The 22,329-nt window shown below is 40.9% G+C and overlaps 1 protein-coding gene across 5 annotated transcripts in view; it reads right to left on the reverse strand.

Annotated features, from left to right (window-relative positions):
• CUL7 (cullin 7) overlaps window positions 1-22,193 on the reverse strand; it is a 29,608-nt gene extending 7,415 nt beyond the window's left edge. For 3 of the 5 annotated variants that reach the window (XM_074236996.1, XM_074236993.1, XM_074236997.1), the window contains exons 1-15: window positions 21,927-22,193; window positions 21,053-21,665; window positions 20,437-20,591; window positions 19,779-20,300; window positions 19,145-19,283; window positions 18,795-18,991; window positions 5,977-6,268; window positions 5,141-5,351; window positions 3,739-3,844; window positions 3,157-3,384; window positions 2,363-2,453; window positions 2,014-2,182; window positions 1,536-1,641; window positions 1,158-1,253; window positions 29-204 (exon numbers count right to left, since the gene is read on the reverse strand). In XM_074236996.1, coding sequence (XP_074093097.1) covers window positions 29-204; window positions 1,158-1,253; window positions 1,536-1,641; window positions 2,014-2,182; window positions 2,363-2,453; window positions 3,157-3,384; window positions 3,739-3,844; window positions 5,141-5,351; window positions 5,977-6,268; window positions 18,795-18,991; window positions 19,145-19,283; window positions 19,779-20,300; window positions 20,437-20,591; window positions 21,053-21,656 — 3,092 coding nt within the window. In that variant the 5' untranslated portion in view covers window positions 21,657-21,665; window positions 21,927-22,193. Of the gene's footprint in view, window positions 1-28; window positions 205-1,157; window positions 1,254-1,535; window positions 1,642-2,013; window positions 2,183-2,362; window positions 2,454-3,156; window positions 3,385-3,738; window positions 3,845-5,140; window positions 5,352-5,976; window positions 6,269-18,794; window positions 18,992-19,144; window positions 19,284-19,778; window positions 20,301-20,436; window positions 20,592-21,052; window positions 21,851-21,926 lie in introns of those variants that run through there. The other 2 variants (XM_074236995.1, XM_074236994.1) reach the window with 2 other exon arrangements.
• Window positions 22,194-22,329: the final 136 nt, after the last annotated feature.

The following is a 22,329-nucleotide window of genomic DNA, read 5'->3' on the forward strand; positions in this document are numbered from 1 at the left end:
CCTCCTCCCCCCATGTCCCTCTCCACACCTAGGGCAGAGTTGCAGAAGGCGCTTCCGATCCTGAGCAATATCCTGACTCCAGGCTTGGGCTCGAACAGTGTAGAAAAGGTGTGTGCGGCGACACAGCTGCTCCCGGAACAGTGGCCAAAATGTAGGTTTGGGGCCCAGAACCTCCACCCCTCGCACACGGGTATCAATGCCACCCTGAAACATGTGGTTGTCATTGACTTCCTTCAACAGTCTGGCTCCCTCCCCAGACCCATCTTGAGGAATGTCTGGAAGAAAGGTAGGGCCTGAACCCACATCTCTGAAAAGTTCATAGAAACACCTTTTGTTGTCCAGTCATTTCAGTCATACCTGACTTCCTGACATCATTTGGGGTGTTCTTGGCAGAGATACTAAAGCAGTTTACTGTTCCCTTCTCCAGCTCATTTTACAGATGAGGAAACTCATGCAAACAGGGTTGAAAGTGTCTGTGTTCACATTTGAACTCAGGTCTCCCTGAATCTGACCTGGCACTCTATCCACTGCTCCAACTAGCTGTCCTAGGTTGAGGTAGCCATTATTTTATACAATCTTCTCTTTTTTCAGAGTAGGAAACTGGGGTTCATAAAAAATAAAATTATTTATTCCAAGTCCCACAAGTAGAAATTGTAAAATCAAGATTAGAACCCAAGCCTATTATTATCTCATCTGAACCTCATAATAACCCTGGGAGAGAAGTACTATTGGCAAAATGAAGAAATACTGATTAATTGACTTGCAAGGGTCACACAGCTAATAATTACCTGAGGTTGTATTTGAACTCAGGTCTTCCTGACTCCAGGCTTCCCTTCTCTCCCCTCTCTGCCATCTAGATGCCCCAACTCTTTTATCAGCTGATTCCAAATGCCACCATCTTTTCAATATGCCATGCCTCTAGATCATCTCCCATATTTCTAGACTATATTTTTCATTAGAACTCTTACCAAACAATTAAACAAACTCTTATGAAATGGTTACTATATACAAGACATTGAACCTTTAAGAGGAAAGTGACGTCTCCACCCTCAGGAAGTTCACAATCTATCAGCTCCAATTAAATTGTGCAGGTTCCAAGTTTAATTTCTGCTCTCCATCTGCCCCCTCTTCCCTCTCTCAATGCCAGCCTCCTTTACCTGCTGGCAGCGCTTGATATGAATCTGCAGGATGGGCCAAAAACGGGTCATGTTCTCCAAGAGAAGCACCCGACTGTCAGAAGGCATGACATTTATCTGCATTGGGTTGGGAAATGAGAGGAATTTGTAATTCTCATGATGAAGAAGTGAAGGGGCTAGATCCTGTTCCTGTGGCCACTTTCTTCACTTTCACCTCTACCCCCACCCCAAATCCTGTATACCCTTAGCTTCTTTAATTAGAAAAGGGTCAAATCTGTCCTTGGGGCTCCTTGGGGGGTTGGGGCCTCCTTAGATGAAACCAAGAAAAGGCTTTTCTGTAAATACTGTCTGGGAAAGGATGTAAAGGGGCTGTGAGGTAAGGGGGGGGGTAGTTCTCACAGTGCTGAGCTTTGTACTGACGGAGCTGGCATGGTCTCCGCCTAGCACTACCACCCGGGCTGGCATGTAACTTGAGTCTTCCTTAGCTACCATCAGAGTCAGCTGCCTGGAGACAAGGGAGGAAAGAAACTCACCAGGAACTATATCAATACAATAGGTCAGAGACCCCTTTTACCTCTCCTGCCTGGTTTCAAGGAGTCATCATTTCCCCTTAAGCCAAGACACAAAAATTTTTAGTATAAACCTAGAAGATGGAATGAGAGTAAGAAAGACAAGGAGAGGGACAGAGACACATGGAGAGAGAGGGAGAGGGAGAGGGAGAGAGACAGAGATAGAGAGACAGACAGACAGACAGAGATGGAGACAGAGAAACCAGGGCATAGGAAGTGACATCATGCTTGTCCACAGCACAAGAAACATGTTCAACATTGCCTTGAGCCCATGGAGTCTGTGTGTATGTGTGTCCATCCTGTCCCACCTGACAAGGATGCCATGGTGCATGTATAATGTGATGTAGTGAGAACCGGTACTGCCACTGGATTCCCAGTAGGTCTTGGGGTTTCCGTCAGTCAGTTTGCTGGCCCCATGAGCATTGGATGATACTTCCACCTTTTCCCAACACTTGTCCTCCACACCCACACCACAACCTGGGGCCAAAAAGGAAGGAAAGAACAAATTGGTCTTGTTGATAGGACATGGGATGGGAAATTATAGAGAAAATTTTAATCTGTTTCTGGTGCAAAGGAGTAGTAACACTATTGGGCTGGAAGTTGGGAATTTGGGGTGCAGTCACTGACCCTAGCCAATGGGAGGTAAAGGACACTGACCCTGGCACAGATGCCTGAGGAAGACGTCAAAGAAAGGGATGTTAATGGGTCGGTGGGTTCGTCTGTGCTCTTCAATCTGGCCAAGCACCATCTGTAGTAAGACCCCAGGGATGGAAGCAACATAGAGGGAACAGAGGAGTGGGAAGGAGCACAGTGACAGAAATAAATTTATATGGGAAAAAGATCAAGGGACTAAGAAATTCTCTTCACTCTTCCCCATCTAAATCCTGAAGAATATATTGTCATACAGGAAATCAGGCATAATAGACAAGCTCTGAAAGATATAGGATGAACTTAAATTGAAACTTTTGGGGACACAGCCAATGCAGTTAATTTGTTTTGCTTGACTGTGCTATGTCCTTATAAAGTTTTGTTTCTCTTTCTTTTTCAATGAGGGTGTGAAGGTGGGAGGAAGAAGTCAGATTTTCATTAGTTGAAAAAAATTAAATTTACTTTTAAAAAAAGAAAATCAAGTTACAACATAGAGTTGTAGTTTCACATATAAATCTCTTTATATTATGTATATGCAAATGTCCATTTTATTGGGGTGTTTAAATTCAAATAAAAGTAAATTAAAAAAAAACCCAGAAAGAACCTCTAGTCAGTCAAGTCATTACCCTCCACCCTAAACTAGGTAGCTGACTAATGTGCTGCTTCCCTTCCTCCATCAAATATTGAACCCGTTTCCTTTCCTGCTCCCCTCCCACATTCTCACCTAGGTTTTGTCCCCTGCCCCTGTCTGCCTTCTCTATCCCATCCCCAGTTACATCCCCTTCATTTACCATCCTCCTAACCTGGATGCAGCCGGCCAAGATGCTTTCAGTGAGGTCACTGTAGAGTCGGGCATGCTTCTCATACTCGCCTAATAGGTTGCAGAGCTCAGAGACCAGGAGCAGTGGCTCCTTGTGCTTGTCTTGGGCCTTGGTGAGGACCTCTTGAGCTCCTAGGCGGTACAGAACCACTGCACAGTCCTTGTGTGACATGGCCAGGCGATGCAGGAAGCAGACTAATTCCTGGACCACCTGGGTGAGCAACAAGGTAGGATGGGGTCGAAGTAGACAAAGAGGGCCAGGGCCAGCCATCTCTTGATCGGTGAAGGACCATCCTGCCAAGAGGAAGATGAGCCTCCTTCTGCCACTTTCCATCAAGTCAACAAGTTGACACATTTATTAAGATTTGCTGTATATCAGATACTGGGCTACACCTCTGACATCCTGGGATTTGCCTTTCCTTCCCCTCAACCCCCTCCCGTATGAGGTTACTAAGCACACTGCCCAGGGATCCACGAGTGCATATGACTGTGAGAGACCTGAGGACCCCCAGGGTGGCCAGTGCTCCAGGAATCTTTGGTCCTCTTTTCTCTGGCCTCTACGTACCTCAAAGTCCTTGCTGCCAGTTCTTAAACTGGCCAAACAGGAAGAGGCCACTTGGTGCCAAGGGAGAGTTGAGTCCACAGATCTCTCCAAGAGGCAGCTTAGTATTCTAAGGGTCCAGGAAGAAGGATGTCAGATAGGAAGAGGGACACTTAATATACTTAAATATCGCACTTCCCACCCTAGGCCCTGAAGATAGGAAACAAGGGGTGATTGGAATTTGGGTTACAATGGCTATAGACCAGCAATATGCTTTTTATGTAAAATATATTTGGTCAGTGTTATTATCCCCATTGTACAGATGATGAAACTAAGGCAAACAAAGGTTAAGTGAGTTGCCCAGGGTCCCAAAGCTAGAACCTGTCTGAGGATGGATTTGAACTTAGGTTTTCCTGACTCCAGGCCTGGTGCTTTATCCATCGAGCCACCTAGCTGACTTTAATGGAAAGATTTGTACTAAAATAATGTAAGGTACTTTATAGTTTAGAAATTTTATATTATAATCTCTGACACTGATTGTTCTATGGTGTAGTATTCTATATTGTTAGATGCCTTTAGGACCCTGCATTCTTTGTGGTAATATTCTAATTCTAACATCCCATCTTGCTCTGACATTTCAATTCTATGTTTTGGGTGAAGAGGGATTTATGACAGTATTCAGATCCATTCAAAGTTGTCTACCCATTGAATTGGGTGGGGCAGTAAATCTAGTAAATGATTTTCTAGGGTTTACATTTCTTCTCCTTGTAAAATGAGGGTAGTGGAGGAAATGAACTCTTAAGTCCCCCATTCCCCCTATTTCTAAAATCTTCTGCTTCTTTTTGCTGCCATGTTTTTCAGAGGGCTTGGACAGCTGTGAAGCAAAGTGTATTTAATTGCATACAAACACACACCCCTGACCCTGGGCATAGGGAACCTCTGAGGTTGCCCTTATTCAGTGAGGGTCTGCCTGACCACTCAGGTAGGTGATATTGGAGTATGTTTGACTGATGGAGGTTCTCTTCTAGGACTTCACCTCCAGTTTTTTTTAGCAATAGAGTCCTCAAAGATAAACTATCAACTTAACAAATGAATAACAATAACAACGATAGCCAACATTTAGATAGCAAAATATTTTACATGTTATTTCATCAGATCCTCACAACAACCCTGGAAGATAGGTAATATTTTCTCTATTTTATAAATGAGGAAACTGAGGCTGAGACCTTTTTCAGGCTCACACTGTTACTAAGAATATGGGGCAGGATTTGAAATCAGGTCACCCTGATTCCAATATTCCATCTAGTTAATTGCCTCTAAGGCAAGAAGAAAACCTCTTTGGGTTGATCTAACACTTTGCACTATCTTCTTCCCTAGCTTTCCTTCCAAAGTTCTGGCTGCCCCCACCCTACCCACACCCCCTCACCTCAGCCCAGTCATTTGAAGGGCCTTGTTCTCAGGGGTCTCCAGGCTTTGTAGCAGCAGCAGGAAGGCTTGGGGCTGGTGCTGGAGCTGCCCCAGGAGCTGGCCTACTTGACCTACCCCTAGGCCCTCCTGGCATAGTCTTAGCTCCAGCTCCAGGAGCAGCTGTCCAGAGGGCTCTGCAGCCCCCACCAGGCTCCGAAACAGAAGCTCAGCTGCAGCCCCAATAAACATAGGGTGAAGAAAGGGGGTGATAAGAGTTGGCTAGACTTAGAGAGATGAAGGCCCCTAGAAGATAAACTGGAAATATTTTTCCCGCTTCAAAAAATGAATTGGTGGAAGAAAGAATTTTTTGGTTACCTTCCATTCAAATGTCGGGAAACAAATGTTACTGTTCTCTGCTGAACCCCTCCCCACCCTGGCCTTTGCCAGGCTTTGCTCCTAGGCCTTTACATGTCCCAATTTTTTAAAGTGGTTTTATAAATGAAATGTTATATATACTACACAGTCTATCTTATGTTCTTAAACAAAGTGACTTTAGTTTCATGAAGTGTTAAAAAAAAAATACTGGACAAATTGTCCATTTTTTCCAAATTGTCAATTTCTTTACCAAAAAAAAAAAACACAAACAAACCAAAAACAAAATCCTTCCTTTATACACAACTTCAACATTTCCAAATTTTTATTTATCTATAATCACCTCCTTTCCTTCTGCCTTTAAGTCAGAAATTTCCCTTGGTGACTTCTGCTACCACCTCCCCTGTTCCTCTCCAACTGCCTTCTCTCCTGGTTATTATTACCTTCTTGCTATTTCATTTCCCAGAATGGGACTTCACTTACCTTCAGGTGCTGTTGATGACTCCTCCAACCCTGGTGACTTAGTCTCCCCCTCCCTCTCTCCCTCTGACTTGGTGTCTGGAAATGGGACCTCTGGGCTGCAGGTGTCCTGAGAAGGTTCTGGACCTTTGGCCAAATTCTCCACTTTGGGTGGTGGCTTGAATTTGTTGTAGACAAGTGAACTAAGCAGGTCACTGTGGGTGCTCCCTTGAACCTGCCTACTGAGTTCCAGGACCAGCTTCTCTGCCAACTCTACAGGTATGCTGAGTTCACTGAGGGCCAACTCCTCCACAGGCTGCCAAAAATCAGAAAGGAAAGCACATTACAGAGGACTTCAGGGGTCAGGGGCTTCTGGAGCTGGGGAGCATATTTCTGGAAGTCCTTTCTTTCTCCCTCCATTCCAGAACATCATGGCATATGTCCTCCTTGATCTTTCTGAAAACATCATCCCATTTCTTCTAGAGCTCCTGGTCCCTACTTCCCAGTTTTCCCAATCAGGAGACATACCTTAGAATCATAAGGTCTTAGGAATTCAAAGGGACTTTGAAGATAATTGAATACAACCTCCCATATAATTCAAGAATTTATTCCCTGAAGTCATCCACCCTCTTGAATAGCTACAGTGGCAAGGAACTCACTACCGATCTCCCTTCTCCCTCTTTACTCCTACCCTTCCACTTTTCAACAGGCCATTCAGTTTCTGGGCAGCTCTAATTGTTAGGGACTTTCTCTGAACCAAAATCTGCCTCCTTAAAACTTCTTCTAAGAAGGAGTCCTACCAAATTCCTTTTTTAGATATAGGCTGATATCTAAGCCAGAAAGAGCTAAAACAGAGAAAGTAAACTATAGACCAATTTTCCTAGTGAATATTGATGCAAAAAACTTAAATAAAATACTAGCAAGGAGTTTACAGCAATACAACACAAAGTTCATAAAACTATTCCTGGATCTACTTTACAGGAATGTGGAGATGGTTCAAGATTAGGAAAATTATCAGCATAACTCACCATATCAATAACAAAAACAACAAAAGTCATATGATCACCTCAATGATATAGAAGAAGCTTTTGACAAAATACGATAGTCATTCTTATTAAAAATAATGGAAAACCTAGGATTAAATGGATCTTTCCTTAAAATGAAAAGCACTAATCCATCAAAATCATCAATATTTTCTGTTAAGAGGTTAGCTAGAAGACTTCCTAATAAGATTAATGGTGAAGAAAGGTTGCTTATTATCACCACTATTATTCAATATAGTATTAGAAATGCTAGCTATAGCAATTAGAGAAGAAAAAGAAATTAAAGGAATGAGACTAGTCAAAAAGGAAACAAAGCTATCACTCTCTCAGATAATATGATTGGTAGTGGAAATAAATAAAAACTTTAGCAAAATTTCAGGACATAAAATAAAACCACATAAGTCATCATTATTTCTATAAATTATCAACAAAGTCCTGCAAGAAGAGATAGAAAAAGAAATTCCATTTAAAATAATTGTAGACAACATAAAATACTTAGAAGTCTTCCTACCAAGACAAACATAGGGACTATATTAACACAATTACAATATATTTTTCAAACAAATGAGATCAGATCTAAACGACTGGAGAAATATTAATTGCTCATGAGAAGACCAAATCAATATAATAAAAATGACGCTGCTACTTAAATGAGTTTATTTAATGCCAAAAATTATTTTATAGAGGAAAGAATAATAACATAATTCATCTAGAAGAACAAAAGTCAAGAATATCAAGGGAATCAAAGGGAAAAAAAAACCATGAAAAAAAGTGGCCTCACCACACCAGATTTCAAACTGTATTACAAAGAAATAATCATCAGAACAATCTGATCCTGGCTAAGAAATAGAGTGGTGGACTAGTGGAAAAGATAAGGTGCCCAATACATAGTAGTAGTAAAAAACTATAGTGATTAAGTGTTTGATAAATCCAAAGATCCAAACTTTTGGGGCAGAAATTTGACAAAAATGCTAGAAAGACCTAGAAAATAGTATAGAATAAACTGTTAGAGATCAAAATCTCACTGACTGGAAAACATAGGATTAAATGGATCTTTCCTTAAAATGAAAGGGTGGTATATCTGTGTATACCACAGTAAATTCAAAATGGGTACATGATTTAGACATAAAGGGTAATATTATTACCAAATTATGGAAGCATGGAGTATCTTATTTGTAAGATCTACAGATAAGGGAAGAGAATTTATGACAAAGCTAAAGTCTTATATGGCAATTGTGCCTTGCAAAAACTAAAAAAAGAAAAAAAAAGAAATGATAAGCAGTGTGCTTTCAGAAAATCCTGGAAAGACTTATATGAACTAATGCACAGTTGATCAACTGTGAATAACAGCTATTCACAACAAGGCAATGCTTTAAGACAATTCCAAATTCCACTTATGATGAAAAATGCTATTCATCTCCAAAGAAAAAATTGGAGTCTGAATGCAATTCAAAGCATATTTTTTAAACTTTATTTTTCTTGGGGTTTTTTTTTTTAGATTTTGGTCTTATATGTTTTCTTTTGCAATATGGCTAATATGGAAATGCTTTGCATGACTGCACATGTAAAATCTGTATAAAATTGCTTGCCTTCTCGAAGAATGGGAAGTGGAAAAAGGGAAATAATTTCGAACTAAGAAATTTTTTAAAACATGCTAAAAATCATTTTTAGGGGGCAGTCTATTAGCATAGTGGATGTAATCAGGAAGACCTGATACTAGCTGTGTGACCCTAGGCAAGACATTTAACCCTGACTACCTCCAAAAGGAAAAAAAATAATAATAAAATTTTTTACATGTAATTGGAAAAAAAATATTTTTAAAAAAATTCTGGACCTACTTCTATCATTTGGTATCAAGTAATATAGGTCTAATTATTTTTCTTCTGTTTGATTGCTCCTCTAATTTTTATTTTTTACTTTTTTGTAAGGCAGTGGGGTTAAGTGACTTGCCCAAGGTCACACAGGTAATTATTAAGTGTCTGAAGCCAAATTTGAACTTAGGTCCTCCTGACTCCAGGGATGGTGCTCTATCCATGGTGCCACCTAGCTGCCCTGCTCCTATACTTTTTAAAGATAGATTCACATGTCTTATACTGTCTTATTTTCCCTGTGCTAAACTTCCTAAATAGTTCTAATTTTTTTAAAAAGTTATACTTTTATTTTATTTTCAGCTCTGAATTCTCTCCCTTCTCCCCCCACCCCATATATTGAGAAGGGAAGAAAAACAAAGCCCATTATAAATATGTAGAGTCATGCATAATAAATTCTCATATAGACAAAAAAACTAAGATGAGAGGGGAAAAATATGTTCAGTTAATACTTTGAGTCTATCAGTTCTCCATCTGGAAATGAACAGCATTCATTAGAATTATGGTTGATCAGAGTTTCTAAGACTTTCAGAATTAATTGACTTTACAATATTTGTAAAAAGTCATTTTCATATATATAATAATTAAATAAGTACAAATAAATATATTATTGAATAAATGTTGTACAAATTATTTTCCTGATTCTGCTTATTCCAGTTTGTACCAACTCATATGTTTTCCTAGGTTTTTCTAAAACTGGTGTCTTTCTTTCTTTTTCTTTTTTCAAGGCAATGGGATTAAGTGGCTTGCCTAAGGCCACACAGCTAGGTAATTATTAATGTCTGGGGCTGGATTTGAACTCAGGTACTCCTGACTCCAGGGCCAGTGCTCTATCCACTGCTCCACCTAGCGGCCCCGGTATCTTTATTTCTTCTTTTTTTTTGTAAGGCAAAGGAGGTTAAGTGGCTTGTCCAAGGCCACACAGCTAGGTAATTATTAAGTGTCTGAGACCAGATTTGAACCCAGGTACTCCTGACTCTAGGGTTGGTGCTTTATCCACTACGCCACCTAGCCGCCCCTGGTATCTTTATTTCTTATAGAACAATAATATTCTATCACATTGATGTAATATAACTTGTTCAGTCATTCTTCAATTGATGGGCATACCTTTAGATTTCAATTCTTTGCTACCACAAAAGGAGTTACTATAAATATTTTTGTACATATGAGTCCTTTTCCTTTCTGATCTTGTTGGGGTATAGACCTAGTAATGTTATCTCTGGATCAAAGAATATGCAGCTTAATATATTTTTGGATACAGTTCCAAATTACTTTCCAGAATAGTTGTGGCAGCTCAGGGCTCAACTAACACTGCATTAAAGTACCTGTTTTCTAATAACCTCTCCAGTATTTGTAATTTTGTCTTTTGTCAACATAGACAATCTGAAGGATATGAGTTGGTACTTCAGAGTAATTTAGAAAATTTCTCTAATTACTAATAATTTAGAGCATTGTTTCCAAAACGCTATGTATAAGTTTCATTTCTTCTTCCTAAAACTGCCTATTTGTATCGTCCTTTGATCATTTATCAATAGAATGCTTGTTCCTATAAATTTGATTCATTTCTCCATAGATCTTATAAATGAGACATTATCTGATAAACATGATGAAAAGAACCCTCCCTCCACAAATTCCTGCTTCTTTTAATTTCAGTGATATTAGTTTCATTCTTGCAAAATTTTTAAATTTCATGTAATCAAAATAGTCCATTTTGCCTCCTGTGATTCTTTCTATCTCTTGCTTGATCATGATCTTTTCCCTTCTCCACAGAGATCTGAAAGTTAATTTCTTCTGTGCCCCTCTGATTTACTTATAACATTATCTTTTATGTCTAAATCATAACAAGCTTTTCTTGTTATACATTGTGAGAAAGCTAGCCTATTTCTAATTTCTGTCAGATATTTTCCCAGTTTTTGTCACAGTTTTTGTTGAATGGTGAATTCTTGCCCTACCTAATACATGACATCATTGAGTTTATTGAAAATCAGGTTGCTGTGCTCTTTTGCTTCTGTATGTTCTATACCTGATCTGTTCTACTGATCCATCTCTCTGTTTCTTAGCAAGTACCAAACTTTTTTTTTTTTTAACAATCAGGACTTTGTAGTATTGTTTGACATTAGGTACTGCTTAGTCCCCTTCCTTTTCAATTTAAAAAAAGATGATACTCTTTATATTCTTGATCTTTTGTTCTTCTCCAGATGAATTTTGTCATATTTTTTCCTGAATCTACAAAGTATTCCTTTCATAATTTTATTTGTATGGCACAGAATAAATACAACAATTTAGGTAGTATTATCATTTTTGCTACATTGGTTCAGCCTACCCATGAGTAATTAATATTTAACTTCTTAGATCTATATGTAGAAAGTATTTCACAATTACGTTCCTATAATTTCTGTGTATATATTGGCAGGTAGGCTCCCAAATATTTTATATTGTCTGTATTTTTTTATTGGTAAGGCGATGGGATTAAGTGACTTGCCCAAAGTCATATATCAAGTGACTAAGGTTGGATTTGAACTTCGGTCCTACTGCACCACCTAGTTGCCCCCTGTAGTTATTTTAAGTGGAATTCTTTCTATGTTCTGCTGTATTTTGTTGGTAATACATAGAAATGAGGATGATTTGTGCAGGTTTATTATTTGTCCTGCAACTTTGCTGAAGTTTTTAATTGTTTAAATTAATTTTTTAGTTATCTAGGGTTGTCTAAACAAATGATCATATTATCTTCAAAAAGGGAGAGTTTTATTTCTTCTTTTTCTATGTTTATTGCTATAATTTTTTTTGTCTTATTATAGTCAGCATTTCTAATACAATAATGAATAGTAATACTAAAATCTCTGCTTTCTGTCCTAAAAATCCTGCTCTTACTGGAAAGGCTTAATTTGTCCCTAATACAGATCTCATGCTGTCTCTTGGTTTAAGATAGATAATTTTTATCATTTTAAGGAAAGTTCCATTTATTTCCATACTTTCTAGTGCTTTTTTTTTTTATATTTTTCAAGGCAATGGGGTTAAGTGGCTTGCCCAAGGCCACACCGCTCAGTAATTATTAAGTGTCTGAGGTCAGATTTGAACCCAGGTACTCCTGACTCCAAGGCTGGTGCTCTATTCACTACGCCACCTAGCCGCCCCTTTCTAGTGCTTTTTTAAAAATTCGGAATAGATGTTATAGATTTTTTTCTAATTTACATTCCATTATTTTTTAATATTTTTTTAAAGCACAGAGACTATTGAGTGAAGACAAAAATAAATTTCTATATTAGTCCTATTTCCCCTTGCCCTCCCTGAAAAAGCAAGAAAAAAGGAGGAAAAACTACTTCAGTCCATACTCTGAGTCCATTAGTTCTCTTGAATGGAGGAGGATAGAATGTTTCAACATGAAGCCTTTGGAATTGTGGTGAACTATTATGTTTATCAGTTACTTAGTCTTTCAAAGCTGAATATCTTTACAATATTGCTGTTATTATGTACATTGGTTTATTTTTCAAAAGCTTTTCCAGCATCTATTAAAATAACCAAGATTTTGCTGTTTAATTATCAGTTTAGTCAATTATCTTTACAATTTTTCTAATATTGAACCATTCCTGTTATAATGAATGCAGCCTGATTAAAGTGGTGTATGATCTTTGTGATATATTGTTGTATTTAAGGAAACTGGTTTATAGTTTCCTCTTGCTTTGGCACTTCCTAGATTAGATTATTTGTATCATAGAAAGAATCTGATAGGACCACATAACTACATTTTCCATACAGTTTATGTAGTTTTGAAATTGTTCTTTAAATGTTTGGGGAGTATTTGCTTCTAAATTCATCTGGTCTTGGAGCTATTTTCTTTGGAAGTTCATATATGGTTTATACAATTTCTTTTTCTAAGATAAGGTTATTTAAGTATCTTATTTCCTATTCTTTCAATCTGGGTAATTTATATTTTTGTAAATATTAATCCATTCAATTTCCTTGGCATATAGTTGAGCACTGGTGGTAAATTCACCTTCTCATTTTATATAATTTGCTTTTCTTCTTTCTTTTTAAAAAGCAAATTAACTAATGGATTATCTATTTTATAGAATTTCTTTTACTTAAAAAAAATCAGCTCCTGGTTTTGCTAATTAATTCAATGACTTTTTTATTTTTTATTTTTAAAATTTTTCCTTTGCTTTTTCAGGATTTCTATTTTGGTGTTTATTTAGGGGTTTAGTTTATTGGTTTTCAAATTTTTTTTTAATTGTACATTTGATTGATTTTGTTACATCTCACTGTTATTATCTCAAATGACATTATTGTCTTTATGAGTTGTTTTTTGAACTATCTATTCTTTAGAATTAGGTTATTTAGTTTTAAATTATTTTTTAATCTTTGCTCCAAAAGCCTTTTATTTACTGTTTATTAATAGTTACTTCATTATGGTCAGTAAAAGATGTATTTAAGATTTCTGTTTTTCTGCATTTGTGAGGTTTTTACGCCCCAACATTTTAATGCTCATTTTTTTTGTGAAAATGCCATATGTAGCTAAAAATAAGAATATTATTTTCTATTCCTATTTAATATTCTATAAAGGTCTATCATATGTAACTTTTCTAAAATTCTATTCAAGTCTTCAACTTCTAATTTACTTTTTGTTTAATTTTATTTAGGCCTCAGGGGAATAAATAAGATTCCCTTATTATAGATTTACTGTCTATTTCCTGCTATAAATCATTATAGAATTTAAAAATATATTTACATACATGCCTTTAGTACTGACATTACTTCATTGTCTTTAAGGAAAATGTGGTATACCTCTTTATCTTGTACTTAGGTCTAATTTTGCTGTTGTTTCATAATTACTACCCCAGTCCTTTTTTAAAACTGTAACTAAAGCATAGACTTTACTCCAGCTCCTTATTTTAGCTCTTGGGGTTTCTTTCCATTTCAAATGTTTTTTGTAAATAAAATTTTTAGATTCTAGTTTTTCATCTTGAATATCATTTTCCATTTTATGGATGTATTCATCCCATTCACATTCAGTTATGACTAATTATATTTTTTTCTATCCTATTCTCTTATAATTTTCCTTCTCTTATTTTCCCTGCCCCTTCTTAAAAGATTTTGATTTTCTTGCTTTTGACTATGACCTCTCTCAGTCTACCCTCTTATTCTCCCCTATTCCCTTAACTTTCTTTCCTCTTATTTTCCTGTTGGGGAAGCTATATTTCTGTATTCTTCCTCATTTAACTAGTTCAGATGAGAGTGAGGTTCAAGAGTCACCTACTCCCCTTACTCCCTTTTCTACTATATAAATTTTACTCTTATATATCCCATTTGTATAAGATCATTTCTCCCATTCCTCCTCTTTTACCCCCCCTTCACAATGCATCCCTCTTCCCCACTCTTTCCACTCTTTGTTTTTTTAAAGTTTTTGATAGGCAATGGGGTTAAGTGGCTTGCCCAAGGCCACACAGTTAGGTAATTATTAAGAGTCTGAGGCCGGATTTGAACTCAGGTACTCCTGACTCCAGGGCCCATGCTCTATTCACTGCGCCATCTAGGTGCCATGGCCTAGGTGCCACCTAAAGCCCCCCCCCAGCTCTTCTTTTGATGTCTTGTAAATATAACAATCACATCTAGGCCCTCTGACTTGTTAAACTCTTTATGACCTATGGTGTGATAAAGTTCTGAGAGACTACCTATTTCATTTCCCCAAAGAAGAAATATAGTTTAACCTGTTTGATTTCTTATGATTTTTTGCTTAGGTTTATCTTTTTTATGCTTGTTTTGATGCCTACATTGGTATGTCAGATTTTCTACTCAGTTCTGGTCATTTCATCAGGAATACTTGGAATTCTTTTATTTCATTAAAAGTTTCATTCCCCCCGCCCCGAATTATACTCAGTTTTGCTAGCTAGGTTATTCTTGATTTTTGTCTTGAACCTTTGTCTTCTGAAATATTATATTCTAAGTTCTCCATTAATTCATAATAGTTGCTGCTAATTCTTATATGATCTGACTATGACGCCCAGTTCTTGAATCCTGTATTTCTAACTGCTTGCAATATTTTCCCTTTGACCTAATTTTGGCTATAATATTTCTGAAAGTTTTTAATATAGACTTTTTTTCAGGAGGTAATCAGTAGATTCTTTCATTTTCTATTTTGTCCTTTGGTTCTAACAAGTCTGGAAAGTTCTTTTGATTTTTTTTAATGTGGTATCTAAGATCTTTTTTTGTTCATGACATTTATGTAGTCCAATGATTTTTCAATTATATCTCCTCATTCTATTTTACAAGGCAGATTTTTTTTCCCTATGAGATATTTCACAATTTCTTCCAGTCTTTTGACTATGTTTTATTATTACTTGATATCTTATGGGCTCATTAGTTTCCATTTGTCCAGTTCTAATTTTTGAGTTTTCTTTGGTAAGATTTTGTACCTTCCTTCTCTCTCAGCTTTTAATTCTCTTTTAATATCTTTCTTCTCTCACTTATTCCCAACTTTACTTCTATTCTCATTTGGTTCTCACTTATTTTCTCATTTGGTTTTTAAAATAATTGTTTAGATCTTTTAAAAACTCATTTAACTCTACTAGATTTAATTCTCTTTTAATATCTTTCTTCTCTCACTTATTCCCAACTTTACTTCTATTCTCATTTGGTTCTCACTTATTTTCTCATTTGGTTTTTAAAATAATTGTTTAGATCTTTTAAAAACTCATTTAACTCTACTAGAAATTCTTGTAGGACTTGTGTCCAAGCTACATTTTTCTTTGAGTTTTTGCTTGTAGATCTTTTCAAGTCATTGTCTCTTCTTCAGTGTTTGTTTCCTGTTGTCCCTTTATGACTGAGTTTTGTTTTTGATTGCTCATGCTTCCCAACCTACTTTTCTACTTTTGACTTGATATTAGCACTGGGCTCGGGGGGGGGGGGGGGGGGGTTAGTGGGGGGGGGGGTGGCTTAGGATGTCTGAACTGAGCTTCTTTACTTTTATTTCAACCTGCTGCTTTCACAGCTTGGTCAGGGTACTTGAAAGCATTCAATATTCCCAAATTCAGGGAGGGGTCTGTCCTCTGTTCTCCTTGTCTGAGCTCTGCAAGTTCCTGATCTAGTTCCAGGTCTGTGGGTTTGTCCTTACTTGGAAGTTCCCATAAACTGCTGGATTCAGTCACTGTTAGCCTGCTGGGAGGTTCTGCATAATTAGATTCACTGAAGAGCTAGCTCTATTTTGGTCTGGAACAACTGGTTATTCCATGGAGGGCTTACACATTGGACCAAAGGCTAGAATCAAGTCCCGGCTCTGCTTCTGGGGTCAGCGCCATACCTCTACATTACCTTACCTTGCTCCATGTTCAATACATGGTTCAACTAAGGTGACAACAACTGCTCCTCTCTGGTCTACTCCTCAGTGACCTGAAACTGGGTGGTGGGTGACAGAGCTGCCAGACAACACCCAGTCTTAAACCCTGTACTAGTCTGGGATCCCTAGAGATCTCTTTCTGCCGTAGTTCTTCCTCTTCCAGTACCCCATCTTTGCCTCATGCTCCTGGCCAGCTTCAGTCCCAGGATCCACAGACCTTCACCCTAAGCTGGCATGGCTGTTAAAATAATACCCTGGGATTTTTCTTGATCAGAATTCAGCCTGGTGCATTATCTAGATCATTGTGGACAAGGGATAATAGACAGCTAGATTCAACTACTTCCTCTTTTTCTGTAATCTTGACTACTGTTGCTAATTTTTTCAATGGATTCCCTTATAGCCAATTTTCCATTGAGAGGCAGCATAATGTAATATATAAAGCACTATACTTGGAGGTAAGAAGACCTGAGTTCAAATCCCGACTGAGAGATTTAACTGGCCTATGTAACCTTGGGCAAGTTGTTTAATCTCTGAGCTTCATCCATGAAATGGGCATAAAAATAGGTTTTGGAGTTTTTTTGTTTTGTTTTGAAGAGGATCAAATAAGATAATGTATGCTGAGTAATTTACCACAGAGTTCCTTATAAACATTTAGCTACTCCTGTCATTCTTTTTTTTTTTTAAGTTTTTGCAAGGCAATGGGGCTAAGCAGCTTGCCGAAGGCTGCACAGCTAGATGATTATTAAGTGTCTGAGGCCGGATTTGAACTCAGGTACTCCTGACTCCAGGGCTGGTGCTCTATCCACTGCACCACCTAGCCACCCCTCATTCTCCTTTAAATATGTTCTAGTGTGTGAATGCTGCTTCAAGACATAGTCTGACCTACCCCTAAACTCCAGGCTTCAGAAGTGAATAATGGTCTGAGGATGAGCATACCTCCCTCATTCTGGACACTATGCTTCTCTAAATGCAGCTGAAGACCATATGTGCTTTTTGGGTTTCTGTGATATATAGCTCCCTCAGAGTGAGTGCAGTCCACCAAAACCCTTAAATTAAAGATCTAAATTTAATTAATTAAAAAAACACTTATTAAAAAGATTTAAATTAGAGGTAAGTAGGTGGTACAATGCATAAAGCACCAGCCTTGGAGTCAGGTGGAACTGAGTTCAAATCCAGCCCCAAATACTTTCTAGCTGTATGATCCTGGATAAGTCACTTAACCTCAATTGCTTAAAAGATTTAAATTAAACTCAAATAAATAATTTAAACCTTAAATTTAAGTTCTCTAAGACCTCTACAGACCACCTTCCTTATTTTACAGAGGAGGGAAATTACTCGCCCAAAATATTTTTCACACCTATTACTTTCCAACTGTGTTGCTAGTATCCTATGTTTGTTCTGTTATTTTGGTAAACCTACCTTGAGGATTTTAGACTTACTATCCCTATTCAATATTACCTTATTCAGGGGCAGCTAGATGGCGCAGTGGATAAAGTACCAGCCCTGGAGTCAGGAGAACTTGAGTTCAAATCTGAACTCAGAAACTTAATAATTGCCTAGCTATGTGAACTTAGCAAGTCACTCAACCCCATTGCATTAAATAAATAAAAATTTTTTAAAACTCACCTTATTCAGAAGAAAAGGAAAGGGCCCAGAACAAAGCTTGGGACCATTTTCCATCAACCAATATTTTGAGAGGTTCTGGTCAGACAACAAATTCTAAACCCATCTAATTATACTATCATTTAGTCTACCATCTAGCCCATCATCATGATGTGGAAGTCTAATATCTTGCTGAATTCCAAATATGCTCTGTAGCCTCTCCTGTTTTTCCTCCTTTTGCCCCATCCCTATAACAATTCATCTCCTAGGCCCAAAATACTTTTTCTCCCGGAGGGAGAAAGTTCAGTCTCACTCAGTATGAAACTGGGAGTCAGGGGATGCAACCTTCGAGCTTGGGAAGCTTTTCCCCAGGGTGGAAGTTGGATGACGAAGACAAAAAGGACCCAAATGTATATTCTTTCCTCTGCCAACTGAGAGGAAAAGATATTGTTAGTTTTGATTGTCTCTATCTCCTGTCTAGCCATTAAAAGTCTCAGCCAGTTTAGTAACTGGGAATGGTTCTGTGTTTTGTGGGGCTCAGAATTCACCATGATTTTCTCTGAAAATGGAGCATTTGGGACATAGGTGTCCTGAGGCACTACAGAGCCACAATGGCTGAATTTCCTGTATTAGGTTGTGACCCATATTTGGTATAGACATGAGAGCTCAGCAGGTCACATGGGTGGTGCCCTGGCATTGACCACTGAGTGTGAATACCAGCTTCTGTACCAACTCCATTGGCATTAAGAGATTACTTAGGACCTCTTTGTCCTCCAGGATGTATCAGTAATCATGATAACATTATGTTGAGTACCAAGGGCCAGGACTGACAGAGGATTCTTATCTTTCTCTACTCTGGGCCTTCATGGTTTCCTCAGATCTATGTCAGCTTCTGAAACCCATCTCCTGACTTCCACTTACTATACCCTCCCATCCTGACTCATCTCCCCCTTACCAGCAGACCAACTTCTCAGAGCTCCACTACCAGGCCCAACATACCTCCCCATCCAGGTTCTCTTGGAGGAGCCGAAGAAACTCCTGTTGTTCAGGTCCATCCAGCTTCTTGATGAAGAAAAGCAGCTCCCACCATTCTGCCTGGCTCAGGCATCTAGACTCTGTGTTCTTCTGAGCCTCGGGTTTAAGGTATGGCAGGGCATACAATCCCCCAAGGAGTTTCCAATCTAAGAAAGGAGGTGCTGTGGGCATAAGACATGAGGGTATTGACCAGCTGTCCAGGAGAATGTGATACTGGACAACTTCAGGGCAGCTCATTGTCAGGGCAGGGTATCTCCTTGGTCACAGTTCCTCTACTCCCCAGGGAACCTGTATCCTTGCCACCCCAAGCTCACCTATACCTGGGGCTTGAGGTCCACTGCTCCTTGTCCCTTTCTCTGGCTCAGCAGCAACTTTGTCCTCAGTTATGGGACCCAGAATCTCCACCATGTGCCAGTGTACCCAATAAGTGTGACCTGTTGATTGCCATAGTACCTAGAGCATGAAGAGGGAATGAAGTTTAGACACCTGAGCCAGTAGGATCAACCTCAGTGGGAGGCCCAGACCTGGGGCACATGAGGCCCTCTTCCAAGTGGAGCCTTCTTAAACAGTCACTCACATCCTAGGCTTGGACAGCTCTCCCTAGAGTGGAGGCTGAGGGAAGAGGACAAAAAGGACCCAAATACGTATCCCTGCTCTTCTGCCAAAGGAGATGAGAAGGTAGATAGTAGTCTACTTGGCTGTTTCTGTTTCCTTCCACTACCAGGAATCCTCTCTCTGTCTGCCCTCTTGGTGACACAATCTTTTCCAAATAGTCATTCTCTCTCCCTGGGAACAGATGAGGCCAGGGAGGGGTGAGATGGTGAAAAACATAGTTATTTTCTAACCTTTACCTATTCTCTCTATTGATGCACTTTAATCTAGTTTGTTTCATGATCATATACACTCCCCTATCCTCCAAGGCACCATTTCCAATTCACTCACACATACCTGTACAGGGGGCATTCCATTGTTGCTCTGCCGGAACTCGCCCTGGTCCCCAGCACTGATCTCCTCATAATCCTCCAGCATTCGAACACGCATCCCCGGCTGCAGTGTCTCCTGAACATAGTCAGCATAACCACTCAGACTCGAGAACTCAGACCGTGGTCTGAAGGCCCGGCTTGGCCTCCTGGGGGACGTAGGGGTGAGCAGGGTGGGGAGGATGGTGCTCGGCACAGACGATAGGGGCTGAAAGATAGATCGGGCAGGCCGAGGGGGAGACACGGGCTGCCTCCCCGGGCCCCGGTCCCATCCCATGCCCCGAACCAACTCTGAAATCAGGTTGCCCATGGCCATGCTAAACTCCAGTTCCTTCTGTCCTCGGCTCTTTTCCACAACAGAGGCCTTGTTAGGGGAGCACCGGTTCCCCCACTCCCCAGACCCTGGATCCACACTGCTACTTAGCTGGTCCAGGAGTGATGTGACACACAGGTAACGCTTCACTAAGGAGAAGAGCAACTTTCCAGGGATCTGCAGGATAAACACACTGGACTCAGGCCAGTGATCTCCCTACTTTGCTGCTTCTAACCATACTGCCAAGAGATGGGGGCAGGGGAAGGAGATGAAAGTCCAGTCCTGAGACCTTTCCTCAATTCCCTTAGGTTACCTGGGGCAGGTGGATCCCTTCAAAGGCCATGCAGTGCTCTTCGGAGGATGTGGTCTCCGCGAACAGCTCCAACAGAGTGGAGCGGCTATCGAAGTCCATGTGCTGTTCGATGCCATCCTGCTGACTCAGTGACAGGAGCACGTGGGCCCTGCTCCCTAAAATACAAACTCTGCTCTGCAACCTGTCCCAGGGAATGTGCTTTACCTCTCTCTCTGCCCACTCCTCCACTCTTATCAACTGCCTGCCTCTCTCTTAGCCTCACTCTCTTCCACCCTCCTGCAGAACCAAGTCCTTTTTCACCAAAGGACCCGACAGGGGGAACGACGTGCTCTGAGAAGTGAGATCACATCTTGTACAAAAGCCATCTATCTTAATGCCTGACCTGTAAGTTCTAAACTAGTAAGGGAAGACACTGTCTCTTGCTGTCTCTCTCTTTCATCAGTGGGTGTGAACTGTAGCTCTAAGTTCACTGTAACTGAGCACAGGCAGATAGCACGCTGTCTCTGATGAAACCAAAAGGTTCTGACATCCTCTCTTTGCAAGTGCTCCCTGATCCCTGGTCCTGCTGTCGTCCCACCTCTTTCCTGCTTCCCCTTCTTTCCCCACTGGCCCTTACCAGCATCATGGGCTGCCAAGGCCTGGAGCATCTTTCCGGCACTCCTGCGAATCTGTGGTTCTGGGTTACCCAGCATGTGCATGAGCAGGTCCAAGGCCCCTGTCTCCCTGAAGACACCGGCAAGGGGTCCGATGCTGGCATAGGCGCTGAGCACGTGGATGGTGTGTAGCACCGAAGCCGCGGGACTCGAGTTCCCCCCACCATCCAGCTGTCGGGCAGCTCTGCGCACCAGTCCTCGGACATCTGCGGCCATCTCTCCCAGCGAGGCTTCGTCCAGCCCCCCAGCATCCCGGGGAAAGGCGCCCGCGCTCCCCACTGGTTCGTGCTGCGGCCCCTTGGCTGGTGCTCTTTCGCCAAGAAGCATGGGGCAGTTGGCATAGACCTCGGGGGCTGAGAGCCACATGAGGATATGCTCCGCCTTGCCCTCTAGAGAGTTTCCACTGCCCACTCCACCCTCCTTCCCACGCTGAAGGACAGTCCAACGGATCAAGTACTCTGGATGCCCATCGTGACCCTGGCGCTGCCGGAGCAGTTCCTCAGGGTATGCCCATAGTCGTGGCCCCAAGGGCACCAGCCAATCTCTGGTTCTACGTTCTCCCACCATCCTGGGCTCCTAGATCAGAGGAAGAAAAGGAGCAGAAGTGAGGAAAAGTACCCATTGTGAAATAATCTTCTCAGGGGATGCGGAGGGCTGCAGAACACGATGATCACATCAGAGCGGAGGAGGGAAGAGGAGCCCAGGACCAGTGACCCGGGGCAGGGGCACAGGGCTGCTGTAGGGAGGGCGGGAGGGGGCTACCGCAGGGTTTCAGTGGCCACCCTCTGGAAGGTAAACTGAGGAACGTCAGTGGGAGGAGGAGGAACAACGAGTCACCGTTTGTTCAAGTTTTCAGAGACAGGTAATCGGCGGACCAGACGTGGGGGGAGGAGCGAGGGGGCTGGCAGGCAGGGGCACTGGGGCGGGATGGAAGGCTCCCGGGAGGCGTCACTGCGCCTGCGTGGCCCGCTCGGCACTCGGAGGGGAGCGGGAGTGGGCCGGGGCCGGTCCCGCCCTGCCGCGGGGACGATGGCGATGTTGGCCCGGCCTGGCCGGGCGCCAAGGCAGCCGCGGCTGCTCCCGGAACGGGGGGGAGGGGGGGCGCTGGGGGGAGCGGCTCTTCCCGTGGACTCTGACACGTTTCCGCCGGCTACGGAAGCCGAAGGTGCTGGGGGCGGGGCCTCCCTCGTCCCCGCCCCATTCCCGCCCGCGCTTCCTCTCCCCCCGCCCCGCCCGCCCC

Source organism: Macrotis lagotis, chromosome 5 (assembly GCF_037893015.1).
Source record: "Macrotis lagotis isolate mMagLag1 chromosome 5, bilby.v1.9.chrom.fasta, whole genome shotgun sequence".
Lineage (NCBI taxonomy): Eukaryota > Metazoa > Chordata > Mammalia > Peramelemorphia > Peramelidae > Macrotis > Macrotis lagotis.